This window comes from Grammomys surdaster, unplaced genomic scaffold (assembly GCF_004785775.1).
Source record: "Grammomys surdaster isolate TR1022 unplaced genomic scaffold, NIH_TR_1.0 126219, whole genome shotgun sequence".
Classification (NCBI taxonomy): Eukaryota; Metazoa; Chordata; class Mammalia; order Rodentia; family Muridae; genus Grammomys; species Grammomys surdaster.
The window spans coordinates 9,292,743-9,310,164 of NW_021621022.1; the positions used below are offsets into that span (position 1 = coordinate 9,292,743).

The 17,422-nt window shown below is 47.9% G+C and overlaps 1 protein-coding gene across 1 annotated transcript; it reads right to left on the minus strand.

Moving 5' to 3' along the window:
* Positions 1-4,730: 4,730 nt before the first annotated feature.
* Positions 4,731-10,572, minus strand: Npm2 (nucleophosmin/nucleoplasmin 2). Its single transcript, XM_028758887.1, has 8 exons — positions 10,515-10,572; positions 10,308-10,393; positions 10,100-10,213; positions 7,949-8,042; positions 6,713-6,864; positions 6,489-6,523; positions 4,862-4,895; positions 4,731-4,775 (listed from the first exon to the last, which is right to left on the minus strand). The coding sequence occupies exons 1-8, from the start codon at positions 10,570-10,572 to the stop codon at positions 4,731-4,733; spliced, it is 618 nt and encodes a 205-aa protein (XP_028614720.1).
* Positions 10,573-17,422: the final 6,850 nt, after the last annotated feature.

Sequence of the window (17,422 nt, forward strand, 5' to 3'; positions counted from 1 at the left end):
AATGAGCTGCAGGTACCGAGCTGGGGCTGGGGTCTCGAATTCTGGCTCGGGGAGGGAATTCCCAGAAGCAGCCTTAAAAGGAGGAGCCTCCCTCCAGGGAGCAGGGGTGGGCTTGGCTTGAGCGACTGCTGGCTCAGCTTCTCTGCTTGTCACCCCTTGCCACCAGGAAGGAGGGGTAAGGCTGCGAATAGTGGGTGCAACAGGTTGAGGCCAGAGATGGGGAGTCAAGTGTAGTTAGGGCTCTTGAACGATCTCAATGTTCACAAAAACTGGTTTGAGATGGAGACCCGAAGAAGAGTGGGAGTCACTTTTGCCTGGCCCTTCGTAGTCTATTAAAAAAAGGGGGGGAGGGGGCTCAGCTATCGGATTATTGGAGGATCAAATGAGATGACAGTGAGTCAGAGTGGAAATCCCTAAGATGTCTGGGCCTAATTTTGGGGTTGGTACCCAGCCCTAGCCCTTCAGGCCCCAGTCCACCACTGTCCCCTAGTAGTTGTCTGGAATGCAGCGCCCAGCAGTACGGACATATGACCGATCCCTAGTCCCATGTAGCTGGGTACCCAAATCAGCCATATTAACTACAGTTTGCTGATAGGAAACTGGCACATCGGGAGGTAACTGGCTCAGAATAAGCCAGCTGGTGAGTGAAGGAGCCCCATTCCCAGGATCTAGGCTCTTTTTGTTCCTTGGAATTGTGACTTCACCCTCCAGGTCCCAACCTGTCACTGGCTTTATTTTTATTTTAGCGCTCAGAGACCTTGGTAGATTTTTTTTTTCTCTTCTCCCTTCTTCTACCCTGGACAGGGTCTCACTATGTAGCATCGACTGGCCTAGAATTCACCGTGTAGACCAGGCTTGCCTCCAATTCACAGACCCACCTGCCCCTCTTCCGAGCGCTGCGATTAAAGGTGTGCACCACTGCATTTAACAGGTTTAAGTTGACTGTAAAGTGACAGGCAGCCAGAGGATCTGAAAGCTGGTGACCAGTTCTCTCCTTACAGACAGGTGGGTGGTGCTGAGCTGAAAGGAGGAGCGATTTGGGGAGCCTGAGCTCTGGCTCCCTTTCCCTGAGCTCACAGAGCAGCACAGGTGGATTTATTTGCCTTCTCACCTTCCTGAATTCTGGCAATCCACAAAGTGGTCTGCCACCCTGTGCTTCCCCCACCCCCATCAACTCCCGGCAAGCTAGTAGATACCTCCTCCGTCCCCTAAACAGGGCCTTTGGCCAGCTCTGGCAGGGGCCTTTAGAGCTCCGCCCTCTCTTCCGCAGACTCAAAGTGCCGCTGCAGGGGGCCTAGGAGTGAATTTGGAATTGCTGTTGGAGAAGGTGGGAATTACCAGAGGGGAGTGTGTGTGTGGGGGGGTGGAATCAAATTTAAAGAAAGCTAGGACTGGGGGTTGGCTGGGGACGAAGCACAGTTGGTAGAAGGCTGGCCTATCATTTATGAATTTTGGGGACCTATCCCTAGCACTGCTGAAGCCAGGTGCGGTTGCACACCTGTAATCCCAGTACTTCAGAGGCTCAAACAACCGAGGGATCAACTCAAGAATCAGTTCATCCTTGACTACTTAGCAAGTCTGAGGCCAGCCTGGAATGTGAAACAAACAAGGCTGGCCATGGTGGTACACACCTTTAATCCCAGCATTCAGAGGCAGAGCCAGGAGGATCTCTGTGAGTTCCACGACAGCCTGCTCTACAGAGTGAGTTCCAGGACAGCCAGGGTTATACAGAGAAACCCTGTCTTGGGGGGGGGGGGGAACCAAAACTAGAAGGCAAGTGATAACCTATTATCTAACAGCAAGTGCCTGTGGCTGGGCCAGGGGGCCAGGGCCCAGCAGAGCACAGTACTGCAACCCAGCTTGGTGTTCTCAGAAGCAGCTTCTCAGCTCCACTGGGCACACCTCTACCTCCCACCAGACCCTTTCCATCTTCCACATTCTTGCCACCATTTGAGGTTCACCGCAGTCTCTGCCTCTTCAGGGAAGCTTGTCCTCTTTCCATCAGACTCCACCCCATTTCCACAATCCCTACTCGCTTGCAGGGACCCCACCCGAGTTCAGTCTGCGGAGTCAGGCAGCCAGCAGGTAGGAGGGCTCGGGTGCATGGAGAGACAGCTAGGGATTTGGTGGTGATGGTGTCATCCGGAAGCAGAAGACAGGCGTGGGGCATCAACACCCCGTGTTCATTCACCAGGAGGCTGTGGGGGTTGCTCAAGGTCTATGAGTCTGAGCACCTGACTCCTGTCACTGGGGACAGGGCCCATTGTCACTCACTGGCTAGCCCTCAGTGCAGCCTAAGTCTCCATGGTAACAGATGCCAGCAGTGAAATTTGGTCTTGAGGCTCAGTCAGAATCTGGTACCAGGGAGATACGGGGTGGGGGTGGGGGATAACAAGGGTAGCCTGCTTTGCGTGTGAGCTATCCTTGACTTCTCCATCCCTGGTTATCAGGCATGTTCAGGCTTTTAGGTTTGTTCTCTATGTTCTGAGGGAGGCGGCATGGCGAGCTGGGGATGGGAACGGGGTTCTGGATCTCATCACCATCTTCCATCCCTTGCTCTGTGACTTGAAAAGTTGGTTCTCTGGCTCTAGGTTCTTTTTTTAGAAAAAGGAGCTGGGCTGTGGTGGCGCATGTCTTTAATCCCAGCACTCTAGAGTAGGCTGAGCTCTGAGTTTGAGGCCAGCCTGGTCTACAGAGTGAGTTCGAAATTGCTGTCATGTCAGTTGAGACAAAGACTCATCCTGCAAAGAGGGGGAAGGGGGACAATGACCCTTGATGTGGCTTGGCCTCAGTTTACCTCAACTTAGGCAGACTTTCTCTCCTAGTGGGGTGAGCTGGGGAGGGAGAGTTTAACATTTATGGGGACCTTTGAGATTAAGTTGAGAGAAATGCAGCTACCAAAATTCTAGTTAATCCTCACCGTTTAGTACCAAGTCCAACCCCACCCCTTCCCCCACTGGGGCTGTCTCACACTTGTGCCAGCAGCCCAGCTACTGCAAACACTGCTACCAGTCTCAGCCTAGCCAAGAAACATAGGTGGGCTAGGGCAAAGGCACCCCAGCAACGTGACTGACATCTGACTCTACCGGAAGTTTGTGCATCCACGCAGGTGGTCACTAATGTCCTGTTGGTCAGGCTCATGTATGGATCTGGTGTACTTGTTAAGCACTCCGATCGGTAGAGCCTTGCCTGGGGATGCAGGAGGGAAGAAGTCTCTATGTCTGTACCTGGCCATGAGTAGGCTCTCCTCACTGAGGACAGCACTCTCTAGCCCTTGCCCTCAGCTCACTAGATTGCCTACAAACTGGCAGGAAATTCTCGATCAGCAGAGTGGTCAAAAGCAAAGGCTCTAACGCCAGACTCTCTAGCTCCCCCTTCTGCTCCATAACATTGGTGCAGACTGTTAATGTGCTCTGATTCTCTAAGAAATGAAGCTAACCTAACCTTGAGGTATAGTCGTGGCATGAGGAGCCAGTCTGGGGACAGCATGTATAGCCTGGGCTTGTAGCTACTGCTGCCATGACAGCCATCCTTCTGGATGGACACTTTGGAGATGTACCCTGACTCACAGCAGATGCATTCACAGGAATGGGCTTGCTAGCTTCCCCAAATCCTCCATGTCAGCAGCCTCTTCAGATCTCTTAACACCCCGCTTTCCTTCCTCCAAAGCACTTGCCAGGAACTGAAATCATGGTGTTGGCTTTGTGTTACCACCAGGCTAAGGTGACTTTAGTGGGGGTGGAGGTGGGTAGCTTGGCTCTTCCTATACCGCCGTGACTGATACCAGTGAAGCAGGCTGGATGAACTTCATCTGCAGCAAGGGTCAAGGAGATGGGCCAAGGAACTGAATAGGACTCAAAGCTTGTTTATAACCTCCTGGGCCTCACACACAGGCTTCTGGGCAGCTCTTGGCTGGCTTGTTTCTGGCCTGGCCTACAGGGATGCTGTGGTCAGGCAGGAGCCGCTTAGCTCAGGTTCCTCCGCAAGCAGAGCCCTTTACCCTAGGATTACCTTGTGTCCTACTCAAATCAGGGGTGAAACCATGGCCACTCCCCAGTGAACAGGCTCCAGAGGTACCTCAGCATGCTAAGGAGGCCAGGCAGCCAGAGCCATGCAGTGGTCACCCGCTGTTTCCCAGCTGTTGGCCGGCTCACTCTGATATAGGCCTGTGTCCTGTTAAGTGTCATATGGGCCTTCATCTCGTAATAGCAGCCTAAGTCCTTCCGCCCCTTGTTGTCCCAGAGCAGGGACATGGAAGGGTCTGACCCAAGCCCAAACTGTTCCAGGTATCAAAAGAGGGTTGAATTCTAGAGCCCTGCATATATAAACCTCACCTGCCCCAAAGAAAGCCTTCTCAGCCCCAGCTCACTGAGGCTAGCCCCCAAGGCATTCCCTCAGTCCTGGGGTGGAAACCTGAGAAAGCAACATGGGGCTGATTTCTTGCTCGTGGTTGCCCTCTGCTGGGTACATGAGCTAGCGTAGCAGCAAGAAGACCCACTCAGGGAGGGGGAGGCAGAGGGAGGTTCTGATCATGCAAATTTTATTGTGGTCCTAGGCGTACATGCTGGGGGCTCCAAGAGCCTCCAGGAACTGAGGGCTGGGTTGCAGGGCAGCTGGTATGGTGCTCACACATTTTTATTACATTTAGACTAAGGTGGTGGGTCTGGACGCCTGCCCACAGCACAGCTGGTAGACATCCCGCCTTGGACACAGAAGATGCTCAGATGAGCTCATTTCTTGGACAGCGACTTCTTAGGTTTGGGTGTAGCTTTCCCCTGTGCAGATAAGAGACTGAAGAGTCTACCACCCTCCCTGGCCTGGCAGCCTTCCCCAGGGCCAGCCCCAACTTCTCATTGCTTACCTTCTTCCAGGGGCTCTTGTCCTGAGGGCTGGGCCTGGAAAGGAATAGGGACAGAGTAGGCAAAGAGTGCAGCTTCATGCCATCACTGACCCCTCCTGATAGCTGCATGTAGTTCATCTAGACAGGGGACCTGGCCCGGAGAGCTAAAGTTGCAGGGTTATCCCTCCTGGTCACCTCTCCCGTTTTGCCTTTTTTTGGCGTGCATTTATTTATTGCAGCGATACGGAATGGACTTGGAAGCACTCTATCCCTGAGCTGTAGCCCCAACCCACTTTTAATTTTCTGTGGTGGTAGGGAACAGACCATCTCTGGCATGCTCAGCCTCAGCTTTGCTTCCTTCCTTCCTTTTCTGTTCTGCCTCTTTTAAGAGGGTGTTTTCTTCTTAGATTTCCTTTGTTTTCCTTTCAGGTATAAAAAGTGCTCTTTTCATACCAAGAGAGGGACTTGTGGTGATAGGGATGGCTGGAGAGTATGGGAGGATAGGCTCAGACAATATATACTTAAGTACATTTTAGTTTTTTTGTTTGAGACAAAGTCTATTATGTAGCCCTGGCTGTCCTGGAACTCAGCCTGTAGGCCAGGGTGGCCTTGAACTCAGCTCCACCTGCCTCTGCCTCCCCAATGCTGTGATCAAAGGTGTGTGCAACCACACCCAGGCTTAAACTTTAGTGTAGAGAGGCAGAGTGAGTGATGGTTCTGCTAGACTTTGTTACAGGATCTTGTTGGTTACAAGGCTTGTTGACATGACCAGCCCCTCTTGGGGTAGGGAAGGTTCAGAAGAGATTTGTCCTTAGGGTTACAAACCAAAGAGACCCCAGGACTCCCAGTGATTCAGAAACATGCCTGGTTTGTTCATCACGCATAAGTGGACACTGTTGGGTGTACTTGCTGCTCTGCCATTACTGGCTTTAGTCCTGGGGATTGGACAGGTCCACTCCCGCTTTGGGACTTCTGTGCCTACACAGGCAGTGAGGGAAAAGGCTTTCTCCACCTTCCTTTCAATTTCCTCAGAGTTTCCCATCAGTGCATCCAATCTGTCATTTACCCCTATAAGCGGCTCCAGGATCGACTAGACAAGCCTCAGGCACGCTGGTCTCCACGCGCACCACACTGGGGCCTGGTTTGGTCAGCTCTTATGTGGACATTTATGGATGCTGCTCTTTCCAGGACTGTTGGGTAAGGATAGGCCGAGTTTCTGAGCATAGATCTTGAACTGGTTTTTGTTTGGTTGGTTTTGAATGGAATTACCTGAGATGGAGTCAGGTCAGAAGGCTAGTGCATACTTTTCCAGGGCTGTTGAGGCCGCATGTGTGCATGTAAGACACACATTGTGTGTACCCTGCTTCCCAGGACTAGCTATCTCACAGGAAGAACTTTTGCTGTTTCAGTTGGGCCTGGTGTGTGAGTCTGTAATCTCAGTTACCAGGGAGGTTGAAGCAGGAGAATAACTCCATGGCCTGCCAGAGCTATACAGTAGTTCAAGGCTAGCCTGGGCAACTTACTGATAACCCTGTTTCTGGAAATCAAACAAACACCCATCAAACCAAGCCCAACCCCAAGTCTGGGTCTGTAGCTCATGCGGTTCAGTGCTCATGCGGGCTGTGGGTAATTTATCAGTGTGAATTACCTCGCCTCCTCCTCTTCCTTGTCCACTTTTTTTTTCTGGGAACAAAAACCAAGTGTTATTTGGAAAAGTTAACCCATGACCCAGAGACAGAACACTCTTGAGTGCCGAGCAGTCCCAACTGAGACCTCCAGAACTTCAGTGGAGGAGGCCTTGGCCTGTCCCAAATGCCCAACATGGGAGCCCCAGCTCAGGTCCCAATGCCCTACCTCACTCTTTCCCCTCACCTTAGCTACGCTCATCTGCTTCTGGGAAGCTGCCCTTTTGACTTGTTTGACAGGTATCTCTTCTAGCGATATATCTGCTTCTTCATCTTCCTCCTCTTCCTCTTCTTCTTCCTCCTCTTCCTCTTCCTCGTCCCAGGACAGGTCTGAAGTTTCTGGAATGGTATGAAAAGTAGGCAGAACTAGCTAGTGCATGGTAGGGAAAACCAGAGCATCTGACCTCAAGGCTCAAGGCCCACCTCCCAATCCAGGTCTCTTTTGGCTCTGAATTTAACCCCAGGCAAGTGCTGGGTTGAGAGAGTTCATCTTCTGCAGTGGGCTGTATCCTTTCTCTCCCTCCCAGAAAAGTAGGGGTCAGGGCGAAGCAAGGGGCAGGAAAGCTCCACGGATGTTGGGGAAGGAGGGCGGGCAGGGGGAGACTGTGTAGTGAGACTTGGCTGGGCCAAGACTGGGGGTGGGTCAGCAGGGGAGGAGAGCAGGATGGACTACAGGATGACTCCGCCCTCAAAGGTGATGGACTGGAAACTTGGACCCCAGTGTTCCATGTTGAGGTAGTGGGACCTGTTCAGAGGTGAGGTCTAATGTGAGGTGGATCTTTTCTGTTTTTTTTTGTTTTTGTTTTTTTAAGACAGATTTGTGTGTGTGTGTGTGTGTGTGTGTGTGTGTGTGTGTGTGTGTGTGTGTGTATAGCCATGGCTGTCCTGGAGCTCATTCTGTAGACCAGGCTTAGTCTCTAACTCAGATTCACCTGCCTTTGCCTCCCTGAGGAGTACTGAGACTGAAGGTGTGGACCACCACCTGCTAGGCTGGGAAGTGATCTTAAAGGTGCCAGTGTGGTAAGTCGCTGTGGCCCATGCTGTCAGTACAGCGTCATGCTCACTAGGAGCCACTCTGTGAAATGCACCCAAGTACTAGTTAGACTAAGAGCTTCTGTTTTGGGCAGAGGGTCTTGTTTTTATAGCCCAGGCTTTCCGAGGACTGAGAATACAAGCCTGTGCCACCATGCTCAGCTAAGAGTCTTTTGTAAGACCCTATTTACCCTACAGTATTTTCTGAAGCCGAAACAAGAGCCCCTCACTCATGGTAAAGCTGAGGCCTGAGGCCCACAAAGGACATGGAAAGGTGAGAAGCCCTTGTCACAGCCTTCTAGTTCAGGCCACTGGCAGCCATTTGCTTTGGAGGGTCAGTACAAAGAGTCAAGAATCTCTTGAGGCCTCAGGTACCTAGGATACAACTTACCATAATGTTCCAGGCCACTGAGGAACACCGGCCCCGAGCCAGCCCTCAGCCGAAAAGTTACTGGAGGAAAAAGCTCCATACCAGTCACTGTGACCTGTGGTGGGAAGAAGACGTCAGGGCAACATAGAAGACACAAATAACTCAGCCTGGCCCCTGGTAGATGCTGGTCACACAATGCTGCGAAACCCCAGCATTGAGGAGGCAGTGGCAGGAGGATTGTAAGTTCCAGCTATTCTGGGTGACAAGAGACACACTGGTTCAAAACAAAACAAAAACTCCAAACACAGAAGCAAGTGTCTCCCTTTCCCATGTGACCACACTGAATAAATTGCTTTTCTGCTTTTCACTTTTAAGAACAGAGGGAGTCAGTGTGGTGCACACCAGTATCCCAGCACTTGGGAAGAGGCAGAGTCAAGAGGACCACTGTGGGTCTGAGACTAGTTTAGGTTACATAGACTGTCTCAAACAATAACAAGAACAAAATAAAGCAAGAAACAAGCAAAAGCAAGAAAGGAGAGGGAGGCACAAAGCTCCACAAAGCTGTTTTCTGACCACCACATGCTGTGGCATGCATGTTTACACCCCCACCCACCCCAGGAATCCTCAAGAAAGATGGCAACATGTTAAAGGGAATTCAGAGTTTGGATGATCGAGAAAACCCAAATGTTTTTCTCCCAACAGAATGGTGTGGTAATGGGTTGGTGGAGAAAGAATCTGAGATCAGGTGAGTCAACAGAACATTTGAGGGGCTGAAAAGGGTCAGCTAGTAAGAGCAAGGGCTGTTCTTCCGGAGAAGCCGGAGCCGAGTTTGAGTCCTAGCAACCACATGGTGTTTCCAAAACCTCCGAGATTCCACTTTCGAGGCCCTCTTCTGGCCTCTGGAGGAACTGGGTGTGACGTGCTCTGCAGAGCATAGGCAGGCAAAACACACGTGTGAAATACAAATAAAGCAGCGTTTGCTAAAGTTTAACTCCCTAGTCAGGAATGAAAATAAAAACTTCAAAGCATAGCAGTACCACATGGGGGCTTCATTAATTTGGTGAGGCATTATTTGTCAAGCACTTCATGGAGAGCCATCTTAAATCGGGGAAGAGGAAAAGATGTCAGACATTCAGGTCACATTTACCCAATTACAGTTCCCAATTACTCAGGAGTTTTCGGCTTTACAATGTTGCAAGAGTTAAACCCATTTAGTGGAAGCACACACCTGAATTCTGAATTTTGATCTTTTCCTGGGCCAGTGATATGTGATAAAAACCCTGCCTGTGCCTGGCTGGTTCAGCGAGCATCCCGATATTCTCTGTGCCCTGGTTTCTCTAAGGGAGACAGATGAGGCCTCCACAGCATTGTCATGGTGCCAAACAAGGGAGTACCAGGGGATACGCATAGTAAATCGTTTTCCAACTATGATATTTTCAACAGACAAGTTAATTTTTAAGTCAGAGAATATTTGTATTATACCAAAAGCCCTAGCCCATGGGGCAATGCAGTGAGATTATAGTACAAGGGAAAGGGTCTGTGTTGTGGCATATACCTGTCATCCCAGCACCAGGGAAGGGGAGGCAGGAAGAGAACTTTGAGGCTACTCTGTGATACAATATGAGACCCCGTCTCAGGGCAGGCTGGATGGCTCAGCAGGTAAAAGCACTTGATGTATAGGCCTAGCAACCTGAGTTCAATTTCTGGATCCCACAACAGGAGAACCCTAACTCCTGGGCTGACCGCTGACCTCCTCATGTATTGTGGTACATGTGCCTGAACTACCTCTCCCTCTCCTCCTCTCACTTATACAGCATTACTTTTCAAAATCTCCAAATTACAAACGTGCCATCATTCACACACAATGATTAAATGCAGAGCGTGAGATACATTACTAGAAGGAAGAACTTCCACACTCAAAGCCCAAATGTAAGCCACAGAAAATATCTTGGTGACTAGTATAAACAGGGTAAACGGGATACTGTTGAAGACATTTGGCTTGTTCATGGCACAGGCTCTGGAAAGCAGGAATTGGGATGCTTTCGCCGGTCGCCTTGATAGCATGGCTAGAAGCCCAGGGCATGAAGGCATCCACAATTATTTCTGAGCCCATCTGAAGATGAAGTTAGGGCAGTGACAGCTTCCCTGGGCCTGCAGGGAGAGAAGACTTACCATGGGCAGGACGGAGGCCTTCAGCGTGGCAATAGTGACTGCTGGTCTTTTCTCTTCATGGGAGAGGATTTCCACCCGGTTCACCTCCTCTTTGGCTTTCTCGCCCAGGCAGATCTGAGAAGGGTGATGGAAAAAAGCTGTTAGCTGTTGAGGCTGGAGACTCACTCTTGTTCCAGCCTTCTCCTCCTCCTCCTTGGGAGATACCCACCGTGCTGAGCAAGAGTTTACAGATGTCTGTCTTCTGGCCTTGGGCTCTAAAGGTGCAAACCTGCTTTTCCTGATTGAGTTCACTGCCTGGATAGAGAAGACGGCAGTGTGGGGCTGGAGGCTCCCGAGTTCCTCTACACTAGAGGTACAGTTCACCAGCAAACCCACTCCACCTTTACTGGGGACGGCCTTAGGCCTTAGCCCTTACCCCAGAGCAGGTTCCTTGTTATGACTTCAGTCACACTGCTGGTGCTATGGTGACTCATGTCGATTACTGGGCAGCTTGGTGGTGGTGTTGCAGAGAAGAATTATGTCTATGATGAGGCAAAGTCCTGGGTTCCTGCTTGGAGCTCAGCTGTTATTACTGTTTTCTGAGTAATGGAAAGGTTAGTTCATAGCCTTCCATAAGGGATGCTTCCTTGAGTCCTGGGAATGTTGGCTATAGCCAACAACCATTAAAAACTAGAAGTCAAGTTTCCCACACCCCACACCCCAACTGATCAGAGCATCCCCAGACCTGAGACAGACACTCTCAACACAGCAGTGAAAGGAATGGTGGTTTTGTCTAGCCCAAGTTTGGAAGCTTGCTGAGAGACCACATGACTGCCCTTGTGGCCCTCCCAGAACCCCAGTGTGGAGAGGGAGGGGACACCAGGATGTGTGAGTGGTGAGTCCCACTCATCCCCTGCTCACACTTACTGCGCTGCCAGTCATGGGTTGCACCTCTACTGCAGGTCCTCAATATGGCTTCAGGGCTTCATCCAAGGGTCAGCTTCCCACAGCAGGCTGTTAAGAAGCCTGGGGAAGAGGAGGGGAAGGGAAGGTGTGCAATCCCCTCCTACCCTAGAAGCACCTGGCCCTCGGTTAAAACTTGATTTTTGAGCATCACCTCGGCTGTTTCCCATTGAGCAGGTCTAGGTAGAGCCAAAAGAATTTGCATTTCCAACCAGCTTTCAGGTGAAGCTGGCCCAGAAAGAAGCTCCTGTATAAGACCCAGGGTTCACAGCCAGAGGGGACTTACTGGGGTTACCAGGAGAAGAGCTGTCTTTGCTACTCGACTTAGAGATGCTTTGCCATCTGGCAGAAAGTGTCAGCAATGACGATTGTCATACATTTCTACCTACAGTATATGAAAATAGTAACTGCTCTGCACCTTTGCCAACGGTTGGCATTGCTGGTGTTCTTAAGTTTAACCACTCTAGGGGCTGTATCTTGTTTTGTTTTTTATTTCCCTCAGAGCAAATGTTCTACTACTAGGTTATATCTTCAGCCTGTTGGTGGTAGTTTGTTGTAGTTTTAAATCTGCATTTCCTTGATAATAAGGGATGTTGAATAGTTAAAGTGATTATTGGTAATGTGCAAGCTGGCATTTTCAAAATACCTGTTCAGTTATTAAAATTGAATTATTCGAGATTATTTTTTATTGAGGTTATAATTTATAGATGCTTTTTATATATACTGGATATTTGTTTTGTGTCAAATATATGTATTTCGGAGATTTTTTTCACTGCAAATTATGTCTTGTCTCTTTCCTCCCTCCCTCTCTCCCTCCCTCCATTCCTTCCTCCCCAAAACAAGGTCTGGGTATATAGCAAGGCTGCTCTTGAACTCAAAAGATTCTTTAGCTCTCCATCCCAAGTGTTAGAATTATAGGTGGGCACCTCCATCTCCACACCTGACTCTAATTTTAGCTTTGCTTCTTAGATGCATGATCTATTTTGAGTTAGCTTTTCTAGGATGGTGCTGTGATGGGTAAAGAAATTCCCTTTTATGCCAGGCACCTGTCCTGACACCCACTAGCCATTTGTCTTTGACTCCAATCCCTGGAAGATAACTTCCCAGTAACCCAGACATATTCATCCTTACACAAAAATGTACAGCTGTGCCATCTACTTGTTATGATATGATGGCTTTTTGGTTTCTGTAACTTGCTTATGCAGACATTCAAGGAGTATTTTGAGGTTACCTTGGTTACCTAATCTTGACAGACAGAACAGCTCTTGGCTTGCTTGTGCAGAGATATTCAACATCTGGTGACTTTTGCCTTTTAAAATCCTTCCCTCACTCCCTCCACATAGCAATTTCCTTTGGTTCAGAGATTGTTGTCCTGCTAACAGCTTCAATACATTTAACTAATTACAATCCAGATTGAGTCTGTGGTCTTTCCCCAGGGGTTATGAACTCCACAACAGTGTCACATATTGGAAAGGCTGGCATTAAACTTGTGAACATTTGTCTCTGCCCCCTGGGTATCTGGGACTCCAGGCATATGCTACTATATTATTTTGAGTCCATTTTTATTTATGTAGTAGAAATGGCTCACTGCCCATCTCTCCCCTCCTGCTTTCCCCAAATGCATATCCTCTGACACCAATCCTGGAAACGACTATCCTTTCCTGTACGCTGACCTAGGCATCTTTGTTGTCTATCAATTATATTGATCAGTCTCTTTTTGGGCTGCTTCTGTTTCATTGGTTTGCATGTCTGCCCTCAAGCTAGAGGCACCCTGGTTTGACAGTAGATCTTGGGATCAGGTGGCATGAATGCCTGAGCTGATCTTTTTATTTTAAACAAATATTTTAAGGCTGAGTGCTGGGATCAAAGGTGTGTGCCACTACTACCTGGCTCCTTTTCAAATTTCTATTGGAGAAAGTCCATAAATGAAAATGTTTTTATGGAGCCGGCTGAAGTAGAACACACCTTTAATCACAGCACTCAGAGGTAGAGGCAGGCCTGATCTACATTGGAAAAGTCCAGGACAGCCAGAGCTACATGGTGAGAACCTGACTCAAAAAAAAAAAAAAAAAAAAAAAAAGTCTCGGAGCTGGAGACATGGCTCAGTGGTTAAGAACACTGACTGCTCTTCCAGTGGTCCTAAGTTCAATTCCCAACAACCGCACGGTGGCTCACAACCATCGGTAATGGGATCTGATGCCCTCTTCTGGTGCGTCTGAAGAGAGCAATGGTGTACTCATACACAAAATAAATAAATAAATAAATAAATCTTTAAAAAAAAAAGTCTCTATTCAATCCATCTTTATGTGCAATGACTATACACCAACAAAAATTTAAAGTACTTATTTGAAAAATTTCAGATTTTATTGAGTATAGAGATCAATGTCAGGGGCTGTGGAGATGTAATTTCATGGTGAAGTGCTTGCCTGGCACGTATGTTGTCTCTACAACAACAAACCCCCAGAAAACGCACGATGAAGATAATCGACATCACAGTGTTTCTAGATCACGAACAGATTATAGTCTAGATTTCCGTGGTGGTATTCTATAGATTTCAGTACAGACTGAAAATGACTCATGTATTTCATATTCTTGGATGCCATAAAAATAGTATATATTTTAAAACTTGATCTAATTGTTTTTAGTACATACAAGTAATCTTTATCACCCCCTCCCCAGTGGTATAGAATAAATCTAGGCAAATCTAGGGTCTCAGGCATGTTAAGCACGTTCTGGCTGGCTTGTCTCGGGGAGAGAGGGAGCTAGTCGTTGATGCGGAGGGGACATGGAGAAGAGGAACAAAGACCAAACTACTGCACATTCATAGGAAGTGCCATGATGAGGCTCACTGTATAACTTGGCAATTAAAAACTTGCAACCAACTTAATACATTGATAATAGAAGATATTATCTTCTGTGGTTTTGCTTAATTCAACTTAGTAGTTCTGCCGACTTTTTTTTTTCTTCTGTACTCTAATAAATCATGACATCTAAGAATAAAGGCAAGATTCCTTTTCCTTTGAGATCCATGTGCTTTTTCTTTTTGAGTTGCATTCACTTGGCTAGGACATTTTGGTAAAACAACCACTCTCTTTTTGAAAGAGTATCTCACTATGTAGCTCAAGATGGCTTTGAACTCAAAGAGATCCACTTCCCTCTGCTCCCTGAGTGCTCGGTTTAAAGGTGTGTACTATCAAGCCTGGCCTGACTGCCTCCCCTGCTTCTCCCTCTCTTTTTCTGCCCAAATCAGTCTTCTGATATAGAACCCAGACTGGCCTTGAACTTTGAGCCCTCCGGCCTCAGTCTTCCAAGCGATGAACCTGCAGGTCTGTGCTACCACTGATACTCTTTTGTTCTCTTTAAATGGGAAAGATCCAGTTTAACCTTCAAGTGTGTTGTTGGGGTTATACTGGGCACCAAGTACAGGCCCTGAGTATGTTTTCTCCAATACCAGCACTCAAAAAAACTTTTGCTGGGTTATTTTTGAGATAAGGTCTCATATAGTCCAAGTTGTTGTTGGTGGTGCATGCCTTTAATCCTGGCATTTGGGATGCACAAACAAGAAGATCTCAGTGAGTTTGAGGCCAGCTTGGTCTCCAGAAAAAGTTCTAGGACATCCAGGGCTACACAGAGAAAGCCTGTCTTGAAAAACCAAAAAGCCAAAACCAACCAAAAAACCCCAAGTTGACCTTGAACTTCTAATTTTCTATGTTGGGCTTGATGTTGTGCTAGGGACTGAACCCTGTGTGCTAGGCAAGCACTCTGTCAACAGAGCTACATCTCTAGCATAGTGTGTGTGTGTGTGTGTGTGTGTGTGTGTGTGTGTGTGTGTGTGTATTTGGTTTGAAATTTAATGAGTTTAATTTTCATTATATATTTTTTCTATATCCACTGAGATAATCTCTAACTTTTCCTCAGTTCATGTGGTCTTACAGTTATGCTTTTTATAGAATAGTATTTAAGAAAATTGTGTGTATAGGTGTTTTGTCTGCATGGTATGTCTGAGCACTTCAGTGCCTAGTACCCACAGAGGCCAGAAGAGGTAGTTAGATCCCCTGGAATTGGAGTTACAGACTGTTGTGAGCAACCATGTGGATGCTGGGAATTGAACCTAGGGCTCTCTGGAAGAGCAGTGAGTGTTCTTAACTGCTGAACCATCACTATAGCCTTATTCTTTTGAAAATTAAATCAACATTGCATTCTAGACTCAGCCACTTAATCATGTTGTATCATCCCTTTTTATATACATTCTGACATAGATTTTGGTAAGAATGCATCTACATTCATAAGAGATAATAGTCTAGAAACTTTAAAAAATATTTTATGTATATAGGTGCTTTGTAAGTCTGTGCCCAATGTGCGAGCCTCTGGCTCGAGAAGGCCAGAGAGGGTGTTGAATTCCCTGGAACTGGAGTGATAGACCATTGTGAACCAACATATGAGCACTGAGGATGGAATATGGGTCCTTTACAAGAGCAGCCAGTGCTTTTAACTGCTGAATCATGTCTCCAGCTCACTAAATGTTATTTTATTCCTTAATGTCTGTCTTTGGTTTTCTATTTGAGGCTTAGTAAAATGATGACTTCCTCTCCTGAGTTTCTGTGTGATTGGCATTCATTTTGCAGACATGTTTTAGATAGCTCCAGGGGCAGGGCCTTCTTCCAGGTTCACCCAGGGCACTGCCGTCTTTACAACCCACAAACTAGTCTTGCCCAATGCCTTCTCTTTCCCAGTCAGGTGTCAATCATTTTGAAACTAGGGTATCATAAGAGAATCATTTAAATTCAGCTGATCACAAAGTTGTTTTGAGTCCACCTCTCAACATTCTTCAACTTCCTTCTCACAGCCTTGGTTCACACACGTCCCATCCGCCAGGCCGGTCGGTTAAGCAAGGATTGCTCACCAGGCTTTGGAGCCTTTGGAGGTTTAGAAACCGGTTTTTAGGATCAAAGCCCAAACTCTTGCAGGTCTGTTCTTTACTCTGACACAAAGAGGGCTGCACTAGCCTTCTAGTCATATTATTTCTGCTATTCCTCACAAGGCGTTTCATGCCTTTTTGTCATGACTTCTTGGTCTGATCAGTGCTTCCCGGGAGCTGTCCACAGCAGAGCTCCCCTTTGTGTCTGAGACTTCCTCCACGCGTTCAGCACTCCAACCTTGGGACAGGGACTCTACGACAGCCGCTGTGGATTTTGGTGTGAGGACGCGATGCAAATAAACTCAGATTCCTGCAAGCGCAGGTCCCAGAGAGATATACCTGGAGTAGATTAACCCTTCAGTTACAGCCGGAAACCACCAGGCGCAAGAGCCCTTACTGCGCGTGCGTACAACAAGGGCGGGATCTGGTCTGGGGATTCTGCGTAGCCCAGATGCAACTCTAGGCGAGGCGTCTCCTTCTGACGCAAGGGACGCACGGGATCACTTCCGGGGCAGCGCAGACACAGGCTTTGATTCCAGCCGCTGCGGCGGGCCGCGCTGGCATCTCTGGAGGGACTTCACTCACTCCAGTACCTCTTTCCACCCTCTGCTTGTCTTCTTCAAACTCATCTTCGGCCACAAGTCACATCCTTGTCACCCATCAGGACGTGACCTGATCCTTTGGTGCTGACTTGGAAGGAGTATGTTTTGGTTGTTGGGATAGATAAGGGACAAGATTAGGATCACCTCAAAGGAGCAGGTCCTAAAACTAGACATGGGGACGGTAGGGAGGGAAGATTTGGGTTTGCAGATGAGCACAGAGTATAGTTTATACACTGACAAGAGCGGGTTTTACAGATGTAAAAGGAACTTGGAAGGGTGTGGCTGCTGAAACCGCTGTGGCAACTGAGTGGAAGAGTTCATAGCTTGTCAATAAAGTTTGTAACGCGATATTCTTTGTGACATGTGCCCAGACTGGATTTAAGAGGTGGCTAATCAGATGAAGAAATGGCCGGCTGTATTCTTAAATTTGTTTTTCATTCCCACTCTCGGATGTTTTAATAACCAACTACTCTTGAGAACCGGGAAGAGGCTTGCATTTTCTGACTTTGGGCTATATCCTCCACACTTTTTGCTACTTGTGGGGAATACATATTAGATTGTGTAAGTGGCTCTTTTGAGACTTTGGCATTGTTGGGGGGAGAGGGCAGTCATATTATCTATCCTTGGCTTGATTCTTTTGCTTCCTTACTTCTGGGATTACAGGTGCGCACCACCATGTCCAACTCCCCTGAGCTTTTTCCTAAGACTATGACCACTACTCATTCAAAAAATTTCTCTACAAAAATTAAGTATATACGTGCACTTGAATATAGGGCCAGAGAGGTTGTTGGATCCCATGGAATTAGAGTCACAGGCAGTTGTGAGCTGCCTGATGTAGGTGTTAGGAGCTAACTCGGATCT